This window comes from Lynx canadensis, chromosome C1, assembly GCF_007474595.2.
Source record: "Lynx canadensis isolate LIC74 chromosome C1, mLynCan4.pri.v2, whole genome shotgun sequence".
Taxonomy (NCBI): Eukaryota; Metazoa; Chordata; class Mammalia; order Carnivora; family Felidae; genus Lynx; species Lynx canadensis.
In genome coordinates this window covers 87,537,961-87,560,540 of record NC_044310.1, presented here as the reverse complement: position 1 = coordinate 87,560,540, position 22,580 = coordinate 87,537,961, and the positions used below count along the sequence as shown (strand labels likewise).

The following is a 22,580-nucleotide window of genomic DNA, read 5'->3' as shown; positions in this document are numbered from 1 at the left end:
CTCTGTCTCTTTCCCCCCTTCCCCCACTTATGCTCTCTCTCTCTCTCTCTGTTGCTATCGTTCTCTTTCTCAAATAAAAAAAAAAACTTAAAAAAAGTTTAAAAAAGAATGTGCATGTGATTAACAATGGATCAAAGAATCAATGAAAGATGGTATACTTATTGTTTTGGAAGAGGTAGAATTATCTTTGCTCCTCATGCCAAAATGTACACTTTATATTTTTTCACATGAACATGCATTTTCACAGGCAAGTGTTTTACAAAATGATGATGTCAAAACCCAACTTGAAGAGATTAATTTTAGTCTAGTGTTAACCCAGGCATCACTATGTTTTAAAACGTCCCCATAATTGTAATATTCATTGATTTAAGAGCCACTGTGCTATATATACTATGTCAGAAAATATTTTCAACCATTACATTTACATTTTCATGTAATATTAGACAACATTAAAACTATGGCATCATAGAGTATTTAGTGATATGGTGAACACCTCATAATGTAACTATGAAGTTAAATTAAGAAAGAACTAGAAATTCCCATGACAAGTGTTATCCTATTTGTACACTAAAGAAAAATATAAATACGAATTATTTCTTGGTGGTATAACTCAGATGATTTCCTTCCTTTTAATATGTATACCTGCTTTCCAAATTTTCTATATTGAGCATGCCACTATTCTATAAAATATGAGAATTCCATGCTGTTTAAGAAAACTCTTAATTTCCCTCCTTGCCATCCTGGCTCAGAAGAACAATATATAAGGATTACACAGGCACTGTGACTGCATAGGTAAGAAGATGTTTCCTCATGTCATTATGAATCATCTGATGTAGTAGTTCTTCTAAAGTTTCACCCTCCCAGTTGCCATTTGTGAACTGATGAATAATGTCATCATGTTTAGGCAGGGAAGGAAAGGATGAGAGGAAACAAAGACTTCCAAGGCCCTATCACCCTTCCACTTAGAGTACTCACTAGCCAATAGTTTCAGACTATTATTATGGGAACTTCCTCCCATCCTTCCTCCACTTTATTCTTGTAAATGACGCCAGAGTCTCTTCAGGGGCATCAGGACTTTACCCCACAATTCTTCTTTAACATTTCATTAGCATTTCCCCTTTATGGAAGTTGCCCATCACCATATTGAAAAGGCAAACAAAACTTCTGCCTGGATTTATTTTGAAATGACTCTAAAGTGAGTAAGAGTCTATATTCTAATACAGTAATTAACATGGAACACAAAGACTTCATGATCATAATTAGAGAATTTCGTTAACCTTGAAATCAGTGGCATAAAACAGACATGATAACTTAATGCATCCAAAGGGACGTCATTATAAGCATACTTCTTAGGGCTTGTTTGCATATTTTCCATCTGAAGACTGCTTACCTATGCAGTGTTGATCTTGAATCAGACAACTCTTTAGTTCAATCTATAATAACAAGGTCATAAACTATATTCCTATTTTCTTACCTTGATTCATCCAGTAAAATATTTATTGTGGCTCATAAAGTTGCTGTTCCTCTCTTACTGTTACATGTAGTAATTTGGATTTGTTTTTGTTTCTATTCTTATTTTGTTTAAATGTACATGGGAAACAATGATGCTATGTGCTTCCCAATGTTTTAAGACTTCGATAAATAATATTATATATATATGGAGTGTGCTTTTATAAAATCTTAAGGAAAATAGTCACAGTAAAATTCCACAAACATTTTATTCAGAAATTTAGTTTAATTTTCTCATTACCTGTATTTTTAAGTTAATGCTTTGTTCAGGGTGAAATTTTGCTAGTGTAGCATTTTAAACCTCTTGGTATTTGTTACACATCTTTGGACTTTGCTTCAATTTACTGTTTTAGCACTTTTTGAGAAGTAATCTCATTGCACTGGAACAAAATTGTTGCACATTTAAGGTCCCACCTGCAGGAATTAACACTCCACAAAAATCATCATTACTTAGCTATAGTTCTCAACATTTGATGTGTCGATTAACCCAGATTTTCCAGATGTTTGAAAAGAAGAAGCAGCTTGGCCCCAAAATTAGGTCAGAATTTCTTGTATAGTTCTTTAAACTGCTCAGTGAGAAATACTTAAATAAGTCAGGATTGCTTACTTTGTATTTACATGAGAAATGAAATCATTTTATAAAAAGGATTAACTCCAGCTGAAATGATAAAATTTAAATGCAGTTCTAACTACATCAACTAACTTTAAATAATTTTAATGTTGAAAAGCTTAGGCATTTTCTTTAGTCATGCTTAAGAGTTCAGAGAGAGTCCTAGAATTCTTTTTAGCTCAGGGTCCTGCCCCCAAAGAAGGCACTGTCACTTAGACAGGTGTTAAGTTAGAGAACGTTATAGCATTAGAAATATGTCCAAAACAATTTTTCCCTATGCAAATGAAGAAATGTAATGTAAGTAAAGTATGGTGAAAACTTGTAAATCTTCCCTTTGACTGTACAAATATGTGGTTCTAACTTCTAGAAAAATGGCTAAAATCATCATTTAAACTTAATTCAACTTAGAATCTTTATTATTATTATTTTTAACTTTAGGGGAAACTTGGTGTTCCAGGATTACCAGGATATCCAGGAAGACAAGGTCCAAAGGTAAAACAATTAGCTTGATGTTTATAGTTTATCAACATTTTGTAGAAATTAATCATACATAATGGTTTGTAACACAGAGATGATAAAGCCTTAAAATATAATTTCACAAGGGAAAGACATCAGGTTTGTGAGTGCCTGGTACACAAGGAGCTCCGGGAGCCTAGGTGATTATGGACTGGAGTATTTTAGCAGACAGTGTCATAAAAGGGAGACATTGTCAGCTACTTCCTTGTAATTGGAATCAGGACTATTCCAGAGTGACATACTACTATATCTAGAAGTTATAAAGGGGATGATAAATGATGGATAACAGTTTTTGATTTCATTTCTAGTACCCTAAGGGTTTGAATTTCCACTTGCTGCCTTTAAAAAAAATACAATACATCTTTCATCATCTTTCTCTTCCCTCCTTTCCCCAGTATTTGTTTCCTAGGGCTACTGTAACAAATTTCTACAAACTTGGTGACTTAAAACAACAAAGATTTACTCTCTTATGGTTCTGGAGACCAGAAGCCTAATAAAATCAAGGTGTCAGCAGGGCCCCAGTCCCTCCAAAAGCTCTAGGCGAGAGTCTCTCCTTGTCTCTTCCAGCTTCTAGTAAACCAGGGCAGTCCGTGGTTTGTCTCTGCATAGCTCTGCCATCTCCACATGGCCTTTTTTTTCTCTCTGTCTTCTCTTCCGTCTCTTATAAAGACACTTGTCTTTGCATTTAGGGACCACATGATTTCATTTCAAGATCCTTAACTTAACCTACACTTACAAAGACCTCTTTTTCCAAATAAGGCAACATTCACATGTTCCAGAGATTTGAATATCACATATATGGATTTGGGGCCACCATCTGATCCACTACAGAACTAAAATTTTATTTTTAACTATTTGAAATATACATATTTTAAGCATAAAAATAGATGGTTTTAAAAATAAATGTTTACCCTGGTGTGCTAATTTTCCTCAAGCTAATCTTAAAACTTTGTCAAGGCTGCACTTCTTGCATTGACTAGTTAATTAAAGTGGTTAAATAAATTAATACATACATTTTGGTTTCTACTATTAAAATACTTATATGCCCATGAGACAGACTATCTATCTATCCATCTACCTTTCAATCTGTCTCTGTTTGACCCATTCAGGCTTGACAGGAATCGTATATAAAGATAAATCCTGTTTATATAATAATCTCCAAACATATTTATTAATAAGTTCCCCAGATAATCATTGGGAAACCAGAATGTCCTTCCTCTTGACAAATGTGAACTGCATGTACTTATGTTCACTCGTTGTCCTGTGATGACACTGTATTAGGCTTGCTATGTGGTTTTGTCTTATAAATTTTCATTGAGTTTCTAGAAAATGTGGAATCCCTTGTATAGTAAGAGGTAAACATAATGCTTTGAGCTTTTCATCTGTGACTTAAAAATAACACATGCATCATTTAAAGGTTTCTAGCTACATTTAGAATGCTTATTAGTAAGTTTTACCTTTTAGATATTGTCTCTAATACACTGCCCCGTCTCTTAGCTACCTTCCTTTCATATGTCAAGCATTTTCACAAGTATTATGAGTGAAAAAAAAAAAAAACAACATTCACTGCATAACCCACAACTTTAAGCTATCATTAGATTGCTGGATGAGTTCTTGATATAATTAGGAAGTTGAATTGCAATTGTGCTGTTTTGATTTAAAAACAGAAAACTATCATATTACTTGAAGGCTTAGCACAATATTCTTTTATTTGACATTCTTATTTCCTTCTGTTTTTCCTATGACAATACTCTGTTCAATATTCTTTGAGTTATTTTTATTAACAAAATGCACCAAAGTGACTGGAGAGAAATGTTTCTTCCTAGAGAAATCAAACATTTTTCTTCTTTACTCCTTAACCAAAATGTCTGAAACCTTGGTTTTTATTTTTTTATATTACTGTTCTTCACAATAACTGTTTTTATGATCAAAAATGATTAACGTTTCTTAGTTCTAAAACAAAAAATAATGGTCTCATCAAAGATCAAAGATATCTTCACATTTTTTTCCTATGTGGAATCTAATGAATTTTGAATATATTTAAATCTATATTGCACTAAAAGTGAAATTCAACTGCTAATCTCTTAAGCAGTTTAAGGACTATAGTTAGACAATATAATTTATTTAATATCTTACTAGCAATGTAAATCACAATGGGTATTTGAAAGTTGCACCATCATTGGTACTATAAAAAGATCACTACTTCAAAAAGTAAATCTGTTTTAATGTAGGATTCTTTATATTTAAAACAGCATTCAAATAATTTTGTAAGTTTCACAATTGGTGAGCCAATTTTACCATTAATCTTTGACTTTTCAGCCTTTCATTTGCTGTTTGTTTTTTCCATTTAAAAACCTATAATTCCTGAGGTGCCTGTGTGGCACACTTGGTTAAGCGTCCTACTTCAGCTCAGGTCATGATCTCACAGTTCATGAGTTCAAGCCCCTCACTGGGCTCTGTGCTGACAGCTCAGAGCCTGGAGCTTGCTTCAGATTCTGTCTCTCTCTCTCTCTCTCTCTCTGCCTCTCCCCTGCTCGCTCTCGCTCTCTTTCTCTCTCTCTCTCAAAAATGAATAAACATTAAAAATAAAATAAAGTAAAAACCTATCATGGAAATTTTATATTTTGGTGATAACTCCTTATGTGAGAAAAGAAGAAGAATATGCCTTTATATTACAAACTATTTAGTTGATGGATTGGGCATTTTTGTTTTTTTCTCATAAATTGCCTAGAGCAGAAACTTACATAAGAAAATAAATTTTATAACAATAAAATTGATGCATAGAGCAATTTGTTTGAATGGAGTCTCTACAAATGTGATTAGTTATCTATTCTATTCAAGACAGAAATGAATATTTGTTCACAGATAAAATCTGGTAGAGTAGGTTATTTCCATATTGGATTCTACTCACTTGTCAAATTCCTAGAGTAGTCCCATAGTAATCCTCTACCAGATCTAACTTCTCATTCTCCATAGAGAAAAAGGCTTTGAAAGCCCTTCAAAAAACATAATTTGCAGACATTATTTCCCCATTATGTGAATATTACATGTCCTAACAATTGTCCTCAGGTGAATCACATAGTAACCTCTATAGATATGAATTAGAATATATTGGGAAATGGGTCATAAAAAGAAGCTCAGCAGTGCATACAATGGATGATTGTTTTGGCCATCAGCTCCCATAAGGCTTCACACACAACTTTCTCCTGGAGGAAATATACATTGGTATCTATTATATACATCACCTGGAGGAATTGTTAAAGATGCAGATTCCTGGGTCCTTCTGCTAGAGAGAGAAATCTGCAGTGGGATTTGACAATCCACATTATTAGGAATTACTCTGAATTATCATGAAATGGAGGGGACACTTATCACTTAGATAAATATTATTTTAGGGGTAATTTAATCCAAATGAATGGAAAGAAAAGCAAGAAATATATTCAAATCAAAGGAAGGTTTTGTTATATCTCCCTTAACACATGGGAAAGTATGTAAAATCTGAATGTCTACTACTCTGCTGGATATTTTATACATTATTGCATTTAATTCATAAAGTGGTCTGAATAGGACAAGTGAGTATTTGGAAGCACACACTTTCCAAAGTCTCATAGTTAGCACATTGAGGAGAAAAGATCTGAACTTTAATCTGTTCTGTTTCATGATACGATAAAGCAAACCAGTCACAGTCATGTTCAAAGGAATCTGTAAACAGATAAAAATCTGGAATATGCACAAGATGAAATGGGGGACTATATTATATTCCATCTGTAAAATGTGACTGTCTGTGGATGAAGTATGATGCTTTCACTGTGCCTATTACACCTTTAAACAACCAATACTTATTGTTATCTATTATTCTCATTTGTATACCTTGCCTTCCTTTATTCTAATCGCCCACAAAGTAAAAGTACCTATAAGATGTGGGTGAGTGTCCTCATTTTGCAGAAAAACTATGCTTGGAGAGGATATGTAATGTACCCAACTTAGGTGAATGTATGATAAACATAAGTTATGAATTTATGCCTTTGGAATTCCAAAAACAGGACTTTAATGCAGGACTGCCTGACTTAAACTCTCAGCTAGGTTTAACCACATTCAAACATCAAGCAGAAAGGTGGAAGAAGATTTTTAGCCTTTATGATTTGATTCAATTCTAAAGGTGTAAAAATATCAAATTAAAAGTTTCAAATATATAAATATAACAATGTTAATTTAGGAAAATTTTTATAAAATTCTTATTTTAATATTTATTCATGCTCATGAAAAATAAGATTTTTCTTCCAAGTTGAAGCAAGTGTGTAGAATTGTAAGTCAAAATTATTTTATATAGTGTTCTCTAATTGCTATTTTCTAATATGAGAAATGATACTTGGTTCATTATTTTAAAGTGAAAAACTAAAATGTATTTTATCAATTCATGCTTTCACTGCTTCCAGGATTTCAGATGTTACTGTAAGTTCATTTTCCTAAAGGCCTGCAGCTTGTGTCTAAAAACGTTAGTTACCATACTCATTGTTTATTATTTTTATTTTTGTAGGGTTCCACTGGATTTCCTGGGTTTCCAGGTGCCAATGGAGAGAAAGGTGCACGGGTATGGTATAGAAGTCTATTGTCCTGTACTATCTCATACAAATGTTCTTGCATGAGTATCTGTCTTTCAGCACCTGACTCATGATTCGCTGTGATATGCTGCCTACTGAAACTGTTTGAACTGTCTTTGGCAGGGTGTAGCTGGCAAACCAGGACCTCGGGGTCAACGTGGCCCAACGGTGGGTGGCTTTATTTAAAAATAATAATTTTCATTTTGGATTTAATGTTTCAAGATAAGTTTCTTCAAAAATAAAAACAGATTCTGTGCTTTGGGGTGTGCCTGACACTCGATCGGTTTCATCTTTTGCTCTCGTATGCAGGGTCCTCGAGGTTCAAGAGGTGCGAGAGGTCCCACGGGGAAACCTGGTCCAAAGGTATTAGAAGTACTTGTTCTATCATGGATAGAACTGGAGGGTATTATGCTAAGTGAAGTAAGTCAGTCAGAGAAAGACAGTTATATGTTCTCACTCATGTGTGGAATTTGAGAAAGTTAGCAGAAGACCATGGGGGAAGGGAAGGGAAAAAAATAGTTACAAAGAGAGAGGGAGGCAAACCATAAGAGACTCTTAAATACAGAGAACAAACTGAGGAATGATGTGAGGGGCAGGGAAGAGGGGAAAATGGGTGATGGGCATTGAGGAGGCACTTGTTGGGATGAGCACTGGGTGTTGTAAGCGATGAATCATGGGAATCTACTCCCGAAGCCAAAAGCATGCTGTGTACTCTACAGTGTGTTAGCTAACTTGACAATAAATTATATTAAAAAAAAAAAAAAAAAGAAGTATTCTATTTGCGTTTGCTGTAAGTTCCTCTTCCAGAGGACAAATGCTATCAGAAGGAATCAAAACTGATTTTTCTTTTTTTCTCTTTTCTTTTTTTATTTTTGATAGGGTACTTCAGGTGGTGATGGCCCTCCTGGCCCTCCTGGTGAAAGAGTACGTATGATACAGGATACAGTAACATAAAATAAATATTAATATTTTGCAAGTATTTAAATTTCTGGGAAAAAGTACATGTGTCTGCAAACACATGTACATAGAAATTTGCAAAATCTATTCAGAATTTAAAAGTTCTTATTTTTTAATTCACTTCTTAAAAAATCTTAATCACTTATGTGCTACCAATTTTGTATAGAAATGAGAGAATTAATGTGCATAATTGCCCTATGATGTCTCTCAAACTCAAGCCAAATAAAATTTTTTTGAATATCCATATGACACCTATGCCTTCTCCTTGAGTCCTCCTGTGTTCCCTGTTGATATTCATTTTGTCCATAGAGCTGCAAGCAACATTATGCTGGTAAAAGGCAAGCTCCCAGTAGCCATTAAGTCAGAATCGATATACATTCAAATCAAGATAAAACATCTATTCCAGTAAATAGAAAAACTATTTAGTAAATTGATTTTCAATTGATATAAAATAAAGCTAAATATACATGAGTAAGCATGCCCTTTATTTGTTTTCTTTTGGCAAAATAAAGCATTTTTGTAGCCAGAGTTTTTGAAAGTGATCTTCTTGAATTTTAAATATTCAATCTGTATTACTGTTAAAGAAATTAGACTCCTTTCTGAATATTCTATAACAATGTTTAGTATTATGCAGTTATAGTAATATATTTTTGTATATTATTATTTGAAATTTATAATAGATGTTTCACAAAGAGAAAACTGAAATACCGCATGATATGTAACTTAAAACTGAGAATAAGTAAATTTTTGGAATGAAGTTTCTATATGTGACAGAAATGTCAGTAGATAAGACTTAAGAATAAACATTTAATTATAGTTGTTTCAAAGCTTTGATTCATATTTAATTAAAGTAAACTTTTTAGTATATTTAGTATATTTACTTTTAATTAAATATATATAATTAAATATTAAGTAAATATATTTAGTATATTTACTTTTAATTAAAGTAAACTTTTTAGTATATTTAGATGCTAAATATCTCTCACTATTGATGAACTATTCCCAAATTAAGTCCATCCTGTACATTTTAAAATCATAAATAACATACACATTTTAAAAATGTGATGGTCAAAATAATCTTAATAAGAAGATGCAATTTAATTAAAATGGCTAAATCATTAAATGGAATAGAACCACTTGACAAATTATAGAAAAACTAGGAGTTTTGTTTTTAAAGCATAAACTATTTTTCTTTCATATTTTGTTTCTGCATTCCAAAATGTCATGATCAACCATATATATTCACAGTTTTGGAACATAACAGTGTGACCCAACAGCATGATTACTCGTAATTGTAAAAATACTTTGAGAGTAAGGAAAGTGTATTTTGAAGCTTAAAGTAGAGGTTATTATAAAAAAAATTAAGTAAGCTGGAAACCATTTTTAAATAGCATTCATACATTTTAAATATACAGGACATACTTCCTATATTCTGCATAGTTGATGAAACCTTTTCTCCCTAACATATCCTCATTTTCTCCAAAGAATTTTATGTATCATAAACTATTTGGTTATGTCTTAGGCATAGTTGAAGAATCATAGAAATGATATTACCAAATATTTTCTTTAAAATAAATAACTTGGGAAGTTTAGGGGGAGAGTTTTATAGTACTATTGAACTAGAAATGGAAATACCTATTTTTGCCCATTTCAATGGACTTCTTTAACAATATATTTGCTTATAAATATATATATATATATAGTATTATATGTACATATTATGTACATGTTGTAGGATATTTTAAATATATACTATTATATATTTACTAATTAGGATACTCTGCAGCTTAAATATAATAATTCCTCATACTCATGATTTGCGGATCATGGATGCCTATTATTAAAGACTTAGTTAAGACAGCTTTTAGTTGTTCTAAAATTACCAGATTTAGCAAAAGCCAAAAAACAACAACAATAAAAAATGAAATAAAATAAAAAGACTTAAGACACCAATTAAATTTGAATTTTTACATGAACAACAGAATAGTTTGTGGTATAAGTATGTCCTTTGCAATATTGGGGAATATTATTATTCATTATTTATCTCAAGTTCAAATTTCACTAGGCACTTGGTTTTTATCTGGCAGCACTTACTGGGTTCCAACACTTTACACTGAGTATGTATTTTCCACATCACCTGGAAACTATTTTCATTAATATGGAAGGACTATGTCAACACTTTCTTGTGAAATTTTATACAGGTCCACTTTTTCTTCTATGTATTTTGTAGAGAAGTGATTTTTGAATTTTTTTTTCCTTAAAGAAATTTAAATCCAAAATCAAATTTTGGTTGAAAAGGAGCAGAAATTTAGAAGGCAAAGAAACTACATATTAAGGAATTAGAAAAATAGAGCTTGCTACATAGCTTAAAAAAATAATATTTAAAAAATTTTATATTTAAAATTGTTTTAAATGTTTAATTTTGAGAGACAGACAGGGACAGAGCATAAGCAGGGAAGGAGCAATGAGAGAGAGAGAGAGAGAGAAAGAGAGAGACAGAGACAGAATCTGAAGCAGGCTTCAGGCTCTGACCTGTCAGCACAGAGCCCGAGGTGGTGCTCACAAACTGTGAGATCATGATCTGACCCGAAGTCGGATGCTTAGCCGACTGAGCTACCCCAGAACCCCCTAATATTTTATATTTAAAATAAAACTTTGTTTATAATATTAAGTTATTATGATATATATTTAAGAATGATGGTTTCATACTTCAATGAGAGTACCAAAATTTGTAAGTCCCAAAGGTTGCCCAGTGTTTTTGGTAATTACACTGTGATATCTATTTATTTAATGACATATTGAACTTTGAAGTTTCTTTTTGATTTTAAGATAAGATGCTGGTAATAGCAATATTTTGTGCTGATTTCTGAACTAGCATTGGCTTAAAAATGATAACGAAATTTCCCTTGGAAAGGCTAAACTGATAAACTGAAAAGAGTAAAGACCAATTTTAGCATACTTCATTTTTATTTAAATATAAATAAATCCTATTCTAGTTGAGTTATTTAAGAAATCCTATTTATATTATGTTCCATTATATATATATATATATATTTCTTTTGGAAACGTAATTATTATGTTCTGGGAACATAAAGGATTATCTTCACCAATTATTTTGCTGTCACTATAATAGGGTCTATTTACTGCATTTTAAATTTATATAAATATAAGTATTGAATAATAATGTTGATTAGAGATTAAGTTAAAACAATATTATAAATGTATTTTTAGATTGAATGTTAATGAGAAACATAATACAATAAAGCGTTTTTTCTCTGATCTACAAAAGAATTTTATATATGAGTAAAATGAGATATTGGCATCTTCCAAAATACATTTTTAAATATAGAAATTAGTTAAAGGTCTTTCTGAATTAGTCACTTATTTTTTCCTTTACTTTTGTATGACTGGAATCAGAACATTTATAGAGTCAATTTTAAAAATAATTTTTTGGGGGTGGCTAGGGAATTGAATTATTCTGTCCCAAGGACAGATAGCTAACAGATAGATAGATAGAAAGATAGATAACTAATGTTAAAAGTATGGAGCTTCTTGATACATCTATGTTCTGCTCACTTTATTATGAATTCTAAATACTTACAGTGCTCATGATTTAAGGCCATTGGTGTGTGGTTTTGAGTACTGAATAAGGTGAAAAATCATGCATTTAACTTTTAGATTAGCTTACATTATCTTGTTACATTACTGTAGTTCTGTCATGATGATGAAGAAGCTGTATGCTATATTGTGTTTCATCTGTAGAAATAAACTGTAAAGTATAAAAATGTATCTTTTAAGGCATATTCTTAAATTTCTCCACTGCTTTTTATTTTCAGGGCCCTCAAGGACCTCAGGGTCCAGTTGGATTCCCTGGACCTAAAGGTCCTCCTGTAAGTACCATAGTTTTTCTTTATTTCTTCATTTGACAATGTTTTCAAATTTTCAAGAGTCACAGTTTATATTTTAAGTAATTTTTAGATGCAAATATTGATTAAAATTCTAATAAAAATAAATTGCAATTGGTGACGTCAAAGAATGTACATTTTTCAATTTATGACGTTTCTTGAATGTTTCTGATATAACCCAAATAGATCTTCATAAAGATTCTTGCAAAGTACATCAAAGACATGAACAACCTGGATGTTATTCTCTCAAATACTCCTCCACTGCAGTGCATATTACTGATGGCATTAAAAATTGTTACTGAATCTTAAATATGTGTTACATCAGAACTTCTCTTTTGTCTTCCATCATCCAATGTATCCTTCAAAATATCACTTCCTAAACATTCTCTGGCATTCTACATTACTTACATTTCATTGTAATTTGTTTATTTGTATTTATTATTTTTGTCTATAATCCGTGCTTTTAAAAAAATAATGATAATCCTTTCTGAATTATATCCCTTTTATAAAATTTGCTCATTCAAGTATCTTCACAAAGTTAATGGAAATCCTTTATTTCCACACTTAAATGTATTTGGGAATATCAGACATGCTCATTGCTCAGTTGTTTTATTTTTCTTTTCTTAGTAACCTACTCAGTTTATTTATGAGAACTAGAATCAACTTAATCACTGGTTTAGTCCATTCTGGCTGCTATAACAAAAAACAAGCAAACAAGCAAACAAACAAAGCACAGAATGTTGTTTACCCACAGAGACTAGATAGCTTATAAACAACAGAAGTTTATTTCGCACAGTTCTAGATGTCAGAAGTTCTAGCTCAGGGAGCCAGCATGGTCAGGTGGGGGCCCTCTTTCAGGTAACAGGGCAGAAGGGGCTAGGAAGCTCTTGGAGTCTCTTTCTTAAGTCACTGATCTCATTTATGAGGGTTCTATCTTCATGACTTAAACACCTACCCATGGCCCAACTTACTAACATTGCCTCTGAGGGTTAGGATTTCAACATCATGAATTAGGCATTTCAATGTGAATTTCAATATGAACTTACAGGCCATAGCACCCACATGTCTAAGGAAGTTGTTCCCGAAGTGTGGTCCTTGGACCAGAACATCAGTACTACCTGGGGTTTGTTAGACATACAGTCTTCTCCCTACATCACTCAGCTAACTCAGAACCCTAAGAGAGGGGCCCAGTCTGTTTAACAAATTCTCCAGATAGTTCTGATGCATGCTAAAGTTTGTGAGCCACTCTTCTAGTCTACATTTGACAATGCTGTCTAAACTTTAATGTGCATACAAATTATTTTGGTATCTTGGTAAAAATGTAGATTTGGGGGCATCTGGGTGGCTCAGTCGGTTAATCATCTGACTTCAGCTCAGGTCATGATGTCACAGCTCATGGATTCGAGGCTTGCATTGGACTCTGTGCTGATAGCTCAGAGCCTGGAGCCTGCTTCAGATTCTGTGTCTCCCTCTCTCTGTCTCTGCTCCTTCCCTGCTCGTGCTCTTTCTCTCTCTCTCTCAAAAATAAATAAGCATTAAAAAAATGTAGATTTGATTCAGTAGGTCATGAGTCTTGAAGTTACTAACAAAGGTCCAGGTGATGCCAATACTGTGCTCCTAGGCCATATTTTAAGTAACAAAGCTCAAAAATATTTTGGCTGAAAATATAACCAACATAGTTTGAATATGATTTACTCAGCAGGAAACAAAGTATAGCTAAATTTTCAGTTAATAATTTGAGAACCAAATGTTTTTTCATTATAATGATACAAATAACTAAATCATTACTAGTAGTTTTACTCACATCCTGGATATTTTCATTTAGAGGCTCACTGATATATATTTTTTGACTGAATGTTCTAAATTGATTTTGAACTGAGTCTTTTTGACAAAACCACAGCATGCATCCTGTATCAAGAAATGTGAGACTATTTATATATGCCAGTATTTCAAAAAATTGTATATTCCAGTTCTCTATTTTATAATAATTATAGTTAACCAAATATAGTCCAATAGTAGTCTTGTATAAAGGAACAATTTGGAAAATTCTGAATTAAGATGTTAAAATTTTAAATAAATGTTGCATCTGGTTACATTATACTTTCAAGCATGTTGAAAATAATTTATAACTAAGTGTATATGGTCTCCAACTTCTTATTGAGTTTGAATAACCCTCTATTTCCACTGATAACTTTCACATTTGACTTTAGCTCACAGGTTTAAAAATGAATTATTTATCATTAAAAGCAACTTTTTTTATTTTATTTAAATCCAAGTTAGTTAACATATAGTGAATAATGGTTTCAGGGTTAGAATTTAGTGATTCATCACTTACATATAACATCCAGTGCTCATCCCAACAAGTGCCCTCCATAATGCCCATCATCCATTCAGTCTATCACCCCATCCAACACCCCTCCAGCAACCCTCAGTTTGTTCTCTGACGAAATACTGGCTTAAAGTAAATATTAAATGTTGAAGCAATCTCTTATTTTTTGCAATAATTTTAGACACTGTTTGAAATATTATTCTAACGGTTTTGCTTTATTACTGTGAACACATCAAGAAAGGATTGTTATCTGTATTATAGTATTATGAAAGGATTAATGTAAAGAGCTAGTATTAAATACAGGGTAAGATTGATACTACTTGTATATAATGTTGTTTACCCACTATCTCAGTTGCGTTCCAAATGTAATATTGTCATGCAACGTTTCACATGTAGAGAAGTGAAAATACAGTTCCAAGAAATGATTTCATACATAAGACGTTTTTCATAAGTATTTTGAAGCCATGTGCATGCATAGATCATTGTTTAGCAACATAAAATCCAGTGATATGTATAACTTCCACATTATCATACCGTTTATATTTGCACAGATTGCACAGATTGCTAAGAATTGTTTCCTTCATATAATGTAATTTTATTGTCAAAGAAAGCCATTTGACCCATTTTTCCTCAGACTTTTTCAGTTCATTCTCTCATGTATCTTTCAACAAGTTTTGAGCGATTAATCAAGCATGCATTTTGTCTCTAAGAGGCATTAAAAGTGTAATAAATGCCTACACTTGAGAAGCATGCCATCTAGTTGGAGAGACATGACACTATTCAGGAACATTGCTTTCACTGCTAAACAAAATGATTTTTATACACTGTTTCTCTGTCAAGTGAAACATTAGAGCATGAAATAAAAGTACCTATTATTTCTCTGGTATGCAGTTTTATAACATTTTTAGGACAGAAATGCCTTCATCTCTTGGATATGGAAGGAAGAAATTGAGTGGAGGGATAGAGCCAAGCTTCTTTTCCTGTCTATTAATTGGTTCATCTTCATTGTAATCAGAAAATGTGCATATGTTTTTATATATAAATTTACATAGATATACATTCACAAATGTTATTTATTGAGTGCTTAAAATGTTCATGTTTAGAGTCTGTTACCCTCATGCCAATGTCAGCATATAGTTACCCCATTTAAGAAAAATTTTAACTTGAGGTGATTAAGACTTATAACTATTATAAGATACAGTCTATTTATAGAAGACAAAAAATCAAAACTCCTTGCCAATGGGAGGTAAAAACAAATAGCCTTAACATTTATTTAGTGAGTGTCTTTTCACAGATTACCTTGCTGTATATGCACACCCTCATTTAGATACATTTGTTGCCACTGCCCTTCAACAACATCAAAGGGGCAGTATTTTTTGACCAATAAAATTATGATTTTAAAATTAATGCCATGAGTAGTTAATCCACTTTCTTTTATTGGATAGACTATTGAGCCATTATGATTATTTAGAATTAATCACTTAATATTTGGAATATATACTTAAAGAACACTGTTCCCTCAGGATATGTAGGAAAGCCATTAAAAATCGTGTTGCAGTCACCCCTAGGTGATGTCATTTTGATCTAAGATCAAATTTAACAGTTTTAAAAAAAATTTTTTTTTTCAACGTTTATTTATTTTTGGGACAGAGAGAGACAGAGCATGAACGGGGGAGAGTCAGAGAGAGAGGGAGACACAGAATCGGAAACAGGCTCCAGGCTCTGAGCCATCAGCCCAGAGCCTGACGCGGGGCTCGAACTCACGGACCGCGAGATCATGACCTGGCTGAAGTCGGACGCTTAACCGACTGCGCCACCCAGGCGCCCCCAAATTTAACAGTTTTAAAAGGTTATAATATTTTGCAATAAAAGTATAATCTATATGTCTCAAACTAGCAAATATAAGATAGTGAACATTTATACTTACAGATTTGTAAGAAAACATATAAATGGCTTGTGCTGATGGCAAAACAAATAATTTGAGAGGCATTTTAGTATGGGCGGGGGAAAAGCCTGCTACATATTTATTATCCTTTAGTGGTCACTCTCTGTGTCTTTATTTAAAACTTTTACTAGTTCCCCCAATTGGCAGCACATTTATTCCTATATGTATCAAAATAATAATAAAGTACAAAATGTGTCCTTATTTACTGTTTTGAAATACTGAACCTGCATGAAGTCTACTAGCAATTAACTACTTATTTCTGCGTTTCACCTTTAAACGGAGGGCAACGCTAAATCTTAGATTACTGTACACATAGTGCCTAAGACATAGATCTGTAATATATGGCTTTGAAAGAAGAAATGTTTAAATGATGGCCGAAAATGTTTTCGGGCCTTGGTTAAAAGCATTCCAGTTTTGGTCTTTTCGGAGGATGGCACTGGAATCACTCAGGTGATCCTGGGAGACATGAGCAAATCACTGAGCGAACAATAATCTTGTGAAATGTCATAATAACAGTCATTAACTAGAGCTGCTAATTCACATGGCAACCAGTGTGTCAATAAAGATGAGATCAGGGACAGAGCTGGTACCGTCAGGAAGCCTTCCTCCTGAGGTGTTACAGCCAATGTAGAAAAAAGCCTTACTCCTGGGGAACAAAGCCATCAGTGAAAAGAATCTCATTTTTTTAATATTAAATATAATTTATTGTCAAATTGGTTTCCATAAACACCCAGTGTTCATCCCAACAGGCGCCCTCCTCAATGCCCATCACCCACTTTCCCCTCTTCCCTAAGCCCCTCCCCCCCATCAACCCTCAGTTTGTTCTCAGTATTTAAGAGTCTCTTATGGTTTGAAACAAACCTTTTTTCTAACCCAGCATTAAAAAGCATTGATAATTTGAAAGTAGAGTTTTGTAAATAATCTATTTTTAAGATAGATTTATTTAAATAATTAACATACAGTGAGAGGTATGTCTGTTACCATTTAAAAAGTTATTAAAATGGGGGCGCCTGGGTGGCTCAGTCGGTTAAGTGCCCGACCGGCTCAGGTCATGATCTTGCGGTCTGTGGGTTCAAGCCCCAAGTCAGGGTCTGTGCTGACAGCTCAGAGCCTGGAGTCTGCTTTGGATTCTGTGTCTCCCTCTCTCTCTCTGCCCCTCTCCTGCTCATGCTATATCTCTCTGTGTCTCTTAAAAATAAATAAATGTCAAAAAAAATTAAAAAGTTATTAAAATGATCATTTCTTTCATTTCTCCAGAGGGTGAGAATATTTCCGCCTATACCTATTAAATCTGTTTTGAAATCTGACCCCAATACTTAATGGTTTCTGAGTAGGGTGAACGATCCATAATGCAGACTAAAGAAGCAATCTATTTCTACTAAGTATCTAAAACACAGGAACCACACAGAGTTGTTTGCTTTAAGTACTTAGTTAATTGCTTCATTTATTTCTTTGGTCATGACACAGACAGCATCCCTTAGAGAAAGTGATAACATGGTAGATTTGCTGTCCAGTGCTTAATAAAAATGATGTGTTCAGGAGGATATTTAAGAAAACCAACTGGGAAAATTTGGCCCCAATGACACCTAAAATTGAGCGAACCTTACCCTGTTTCCTTTACTTGAAGAAATTGAGAGACAGTGTAATTTGGAAGTTTGTGTTTCTTTTCATTCTTATCAGGTAGAAGCTCAGACCACCACTAGAGGACACTATCTTTCTATTGTACAAATCTTGATGCACAGGAAATTGAATTACAAGCAGAGCACCAAAAAGAGGGGAAAATGTTCATTTGTCAAGTACCGAAGAATTAACCTTTTTGTAAAAATTTTAAAAATCTATATGAATGTTTTTTTAAAAAACAGATGCTAATGAAATCATTTAAATGTAAAATGTTCATATTGGAATTACACAGTTTTCTCTTGGTCACAGTTACAGATAGAATTACCCCCAAAGAGATATACACACATACTACTGTATGTAAAATCAACAGAACATCGAAATATATATAATGAAAATATAAAATTGTCCAACATATACATTTAAACTATAAAACAATTCAATAAATATTTGTGACATATGGTGTTTAATATTTCTGATTTCAGGGACCACCTGGGAAGGATGGCCTGCCAGGACACCCTGGACAACGTGGAGAGACTGTAAGTGACCCCATTCTTTTGATTGAAATTTTCCATCCTTGGCTCCTCATCATCTCACAGAAAGCTACTTTATTATTAATAGCTCCTTTACTAGGTTAAGGGCAATGGAGAAATTAATTTCATTGAAATTTTATTTTATATATATAGAGAGAGACCCAAATTTGTATCCAGCTATAAATGAATATACTTAAGGATGGAGGTGTTACTTGATTTGATTGTCCTTACTGTCAATAATAGCACTTTGGGGATGAGTTTAGGGAGAAGACCCCATTATCATTTGGACACCTCTGCAAGGTTGTTGACCTTGACCCTTTCACAGAAGTATTTGTTTATAGATATATTCCATCCAACCCTATCACCCTTCCACTCCCTAACAGAAATACATTATACTTAACCATGCAAATAATGCATTCTTCTGTGTAGAACAAAGGGATGAAATATTTTCTGATGTTGAACCATAAGGCTATAATTAGGTTGAAACTATCTCAAATGCATCCTCTCACCTCAAGTAGGAAAATGTAAATGAAAAAAAAAATGTATCTGAATTTTATTTTAAAATTATGAGGAATATAACATTAAATAAATGTCTGAACAACTTCTGTGAATAGCAATGATTTGGACAGGGGAAACTGACACTTTAAGCACAGTTTGAGGCTGCTGGTGGGTTTGTTTATTCTGCCACTGTTACAAAATCATGTGTCTGGCTTTTGCACTGGGATGTTAGTCTAATCAGAAGTTATCATAGCTTAGCACATTTCCTTGGAATCAATGCTTGGATTGCACCATTGATTAATTTTATCCAGATTTCTTAAGGAAATCACAGCACAGACCAGCTTTGACGATGTGATTCAAAGTCATTTTAGGGCATGCAGCCAGCATGAAGACATATTTGGAGTTGTATCGAGTGCACACACAGCAACAAATCTGAAAACAGGATGATTTTCTGCGTAGGATAAACAACCTATCAGCAGCAACTCAATTCCAGTTTTGCTCACCAACCAACGATTCTTAGTGTAGCAACTTCTTAATTTTAGTCAGATTGTAAACTTCAAAGTCTTAGATTTCAAAAGCAGAATCAAATATGATTTAGTGAGACCAAAGAGTAAAATTGTTTGGGTTTCCTCTGGGGAATTACATCTGCATGAGGAGCATAAAATAAACCTTTTAATGAAGAATCCATACTCAGATTTGCAAATGTATTCTCCAATATTGCAGTCAGTCATTTTTAACTAAGTCATTGTGTAGCTATGTCATGGGAGTGAGTCTAGAATGTTTTCAAAATGTCTTTTGGGGAAGGGATACCTAGAGAGTGGCTATTGTAAAATTCCTTTTGTCTTCAATTTAATCAAGACCTCTGTTTCTATCCAAAGGAACTATATTATATATAACATTTAAATTTAAGCAAAGAGGACAAATAGCATATTAAGTAGTGATTCTAAGATGAATGTTCTCACCTAGTAGTTTCTTATAGACAAAGGTTAGAATTACTTCTAGAAAATTGTATTCCTGATTTCAAATCCACTTTTAAGAGCAATAGTGAATCAAACTATGGTCAGGAACCTTTTTTTCTCACCTTGTTATGTGCTGATGGGGATTCAAAGGATTGCATTGTACAAGAAAGAGTCAGAATCTAGAGAAACCATATTTTGCTGTATATGTGTCACTTATTTTGAAGAAGAAATTCTTTTGTTATATTGAGATTTGTCTCGAGTAAGAAAAACTTGAAGTTTCATCTGACGTTTTATAATTCAAAGCTTTTTAAGGCCACTGGTAATAATAAGAAATAATTTCTATTATACTGAAACAACCCAAATTTGTCTCCAAAACACACTGCCAAATCCCACAGTGATCCTAAGATTAACTTAGTCTCTTACAGATTATCAGAATGCAAATGAACATTTTTCTTGGGTCTTACCACAGATGCAATGTGGCAAATTGATCTCAGTTTTCAGGAACTTTGAAAAACATAATTTAACTTGTAATTCTAAAATTAAATGGCAATTATAGTCTTATTAGATGACAATATTGAACAAGCACACTCCATTGTGAACTATAAAATTTTCTTGTACATGGTTTATTTGTGTCACATTTATTAGATATTTGCAAACACTCTGAATGTTTTAAATGAGCAGACATCGACACTATGCTGTCCCCCATCTCCTCCCAAATCCGTCACCCACTCAGATGTGCTAACATCTCTCTCCCTTTCCACATTGTTTGCAGAATTTCCCCAATTAAGCATTGATTTTTAATCAATTGATTTTCACCATTAATTATTTATTGCAATTGTTTTTTCATGTACTGTTCTTGTTCTCACAGTTACTAAAAAAAAAAAAAACTTGCAAGACTAATTTTTTTTTTTTGAAGTTCACAATTGCATTTACATCTTCATGTCAAATTTACTGATCAGAAATTGGGAGAAGGGTAATCTATAATCTAGACAGAGGGAACAGGCTATGCAAATATGTGGTATAGGGCTATATAGGGAAAGGTTAGAAAATCAGCACGGCTAAACTTTAAGACATATTTTCAAAGCAGAGAGGTAGCTAGAGTGACAGCCTAGATCCAGATTGTTTAGAAGTTGGTAATGGATGTTGCACGACATGTACTTAATAATGAGTTGATTAGATTTGCTTTAGTGAGATGGTGACTCTAGCCAAAGTGGACGAGTGTGTGAACCTGACCTGAAAAGCTGAGTGGTCAAGGACAATGGTGACTACAGTTTGAATAAAAACAGGTCTCCTCCACAAGAGAGAAGAAGCCGCATTTGAGAGAGGTTCTAAGATGACACAGTAGGATGAATGACGGAGTCTGAGGACTGAAGGGAAGCCTGGGATATCTAGTCTCTCTGCTAGTAATAAGAGAACACAGGAGGAAAATCAAAGGAGAGTATTCATTTAGTGAGCTCCATGTTGAGAATATAAAGTTGAGGAGAGAGTGTGAGGTCCAATTAGAAATGTCCAGTAAGCACTTATGAGAGAGTTATAGGGTTTGACACAGATTAGAGATTGAGGAAGAGTTTGTTGCAGAGGAGTTCATCAACATATAAGTAACAATAGTGGTCCAGAGGGTTATTGTGATAATCTAGGAGTAGATAGAGTGTGGGAATAAACCCTGTGAACAAATCGGTAAGAGGAACAGCAAGCTGTTATCTGTCAATGGGAAAGAAACATGTATATATACATACACATCATACACACATGTATATAGGTATGCTGATATGTATATATACATGTGTGTGTGTGTGTAAATTTCCAAACCAATAACTTGAAAAAAAAGTTAAAATACTAAATAAAATCTACAATATATTCTCCTTATATTAATTTGTCTTGCTATTAAAAGTGGTATCTCAAGACAAACCCTGTTGGTCTTAGGAATTAATGGATGTAGGGGTGCCTGGGAGACTCAGTCCATTAAATGTCCAACTCTTGATTTCGGCTCAGGTCATGATCTCATGGTCATCAGATTGAGCCCCACATAGGGCCCCACGGTGGAAGTGGAACCTGCTTAAGATTCTTTCCCTCTCTCTCTGCCCTCTCCTGTTCACTCTCTCTCTCTCTCTCAAAAACAAATAATAAATAAATAAATAAATAAATAAATAAATAAAATTTTAAAGTTTTAAAAATTTAAAAAAAGAATTAATGACTTTAAAAAATAGAAGGGATCTATTTTTTCCCTGTTACTTCAAGTAAAGTAATTCCAAATACAGCTTCTTTTCCTTTTCCCTACTTACAAAATTTTGTTATTATAATTTAATCAGTTGCCTGTTATATAAGCACAGGGCTACCAGTTTCTGCCCTTTGCTTTCTGGTCTTATTATTTTTAGTCTCATTTTACCATAAATACTTTTACAAACACTATTTGCTTTAATTCATTTCATCTGAAGGTTTTCTCCCTGTATTTTGAAGCTTCTTCTCCAACTGTTAAGTGTAAGTTAACTTACATGAGAGAGAAATTTGCTAATCATAAAACAGTCATACAGGATGAATAACCCATGAGTCTAGAGAAATATAGACACCAAAATATATGCTCAAAGGCTTTGTTTATTGGCT

The 22,580-nt window shown here is 33.2% G+C and overlaps 1 protein-coding gene across 1 annotated transcript in view; it reads left to right on the top strand.

Moving 5' to 3' along the window:
• COL11A1 (collagen type XI alpha 1 chain) overlaps positions 1–22,580 on the top strand; it is a 212,859-nt gene that overhangs the window by 118,397 nt on the left and 71,882 nt on the right. Inside the window, exons 31-37 of the mRNA XM_032594346.1 lie at positions 2,558–2,611; positions 7,173–7,226; positions 7,360–7,404; positions 7,546–7,599; positions 8,116–8,160; positions 12,030–12,083; positions 18,475–18,528. Coding sequence (XP_032450237.1) covers positions 2,558–2,611; positions 7,173–7,226; positions 7,360–7,404; positions 7,546–7,599; positions 8,116–8,160; positions 12,030–12,083; positions 18,475–18,528 — 360 coding nt within the window. The remainder of the gene's footprint in view (positions 1–2,557; positions 2,612–7,172; positions 7,227–7,359; positions 7,405–7,545; positions 7,600–8,115; positions 8,161–12,029; positions 12,084–18,474; positions 18,529–22,580) is intronic.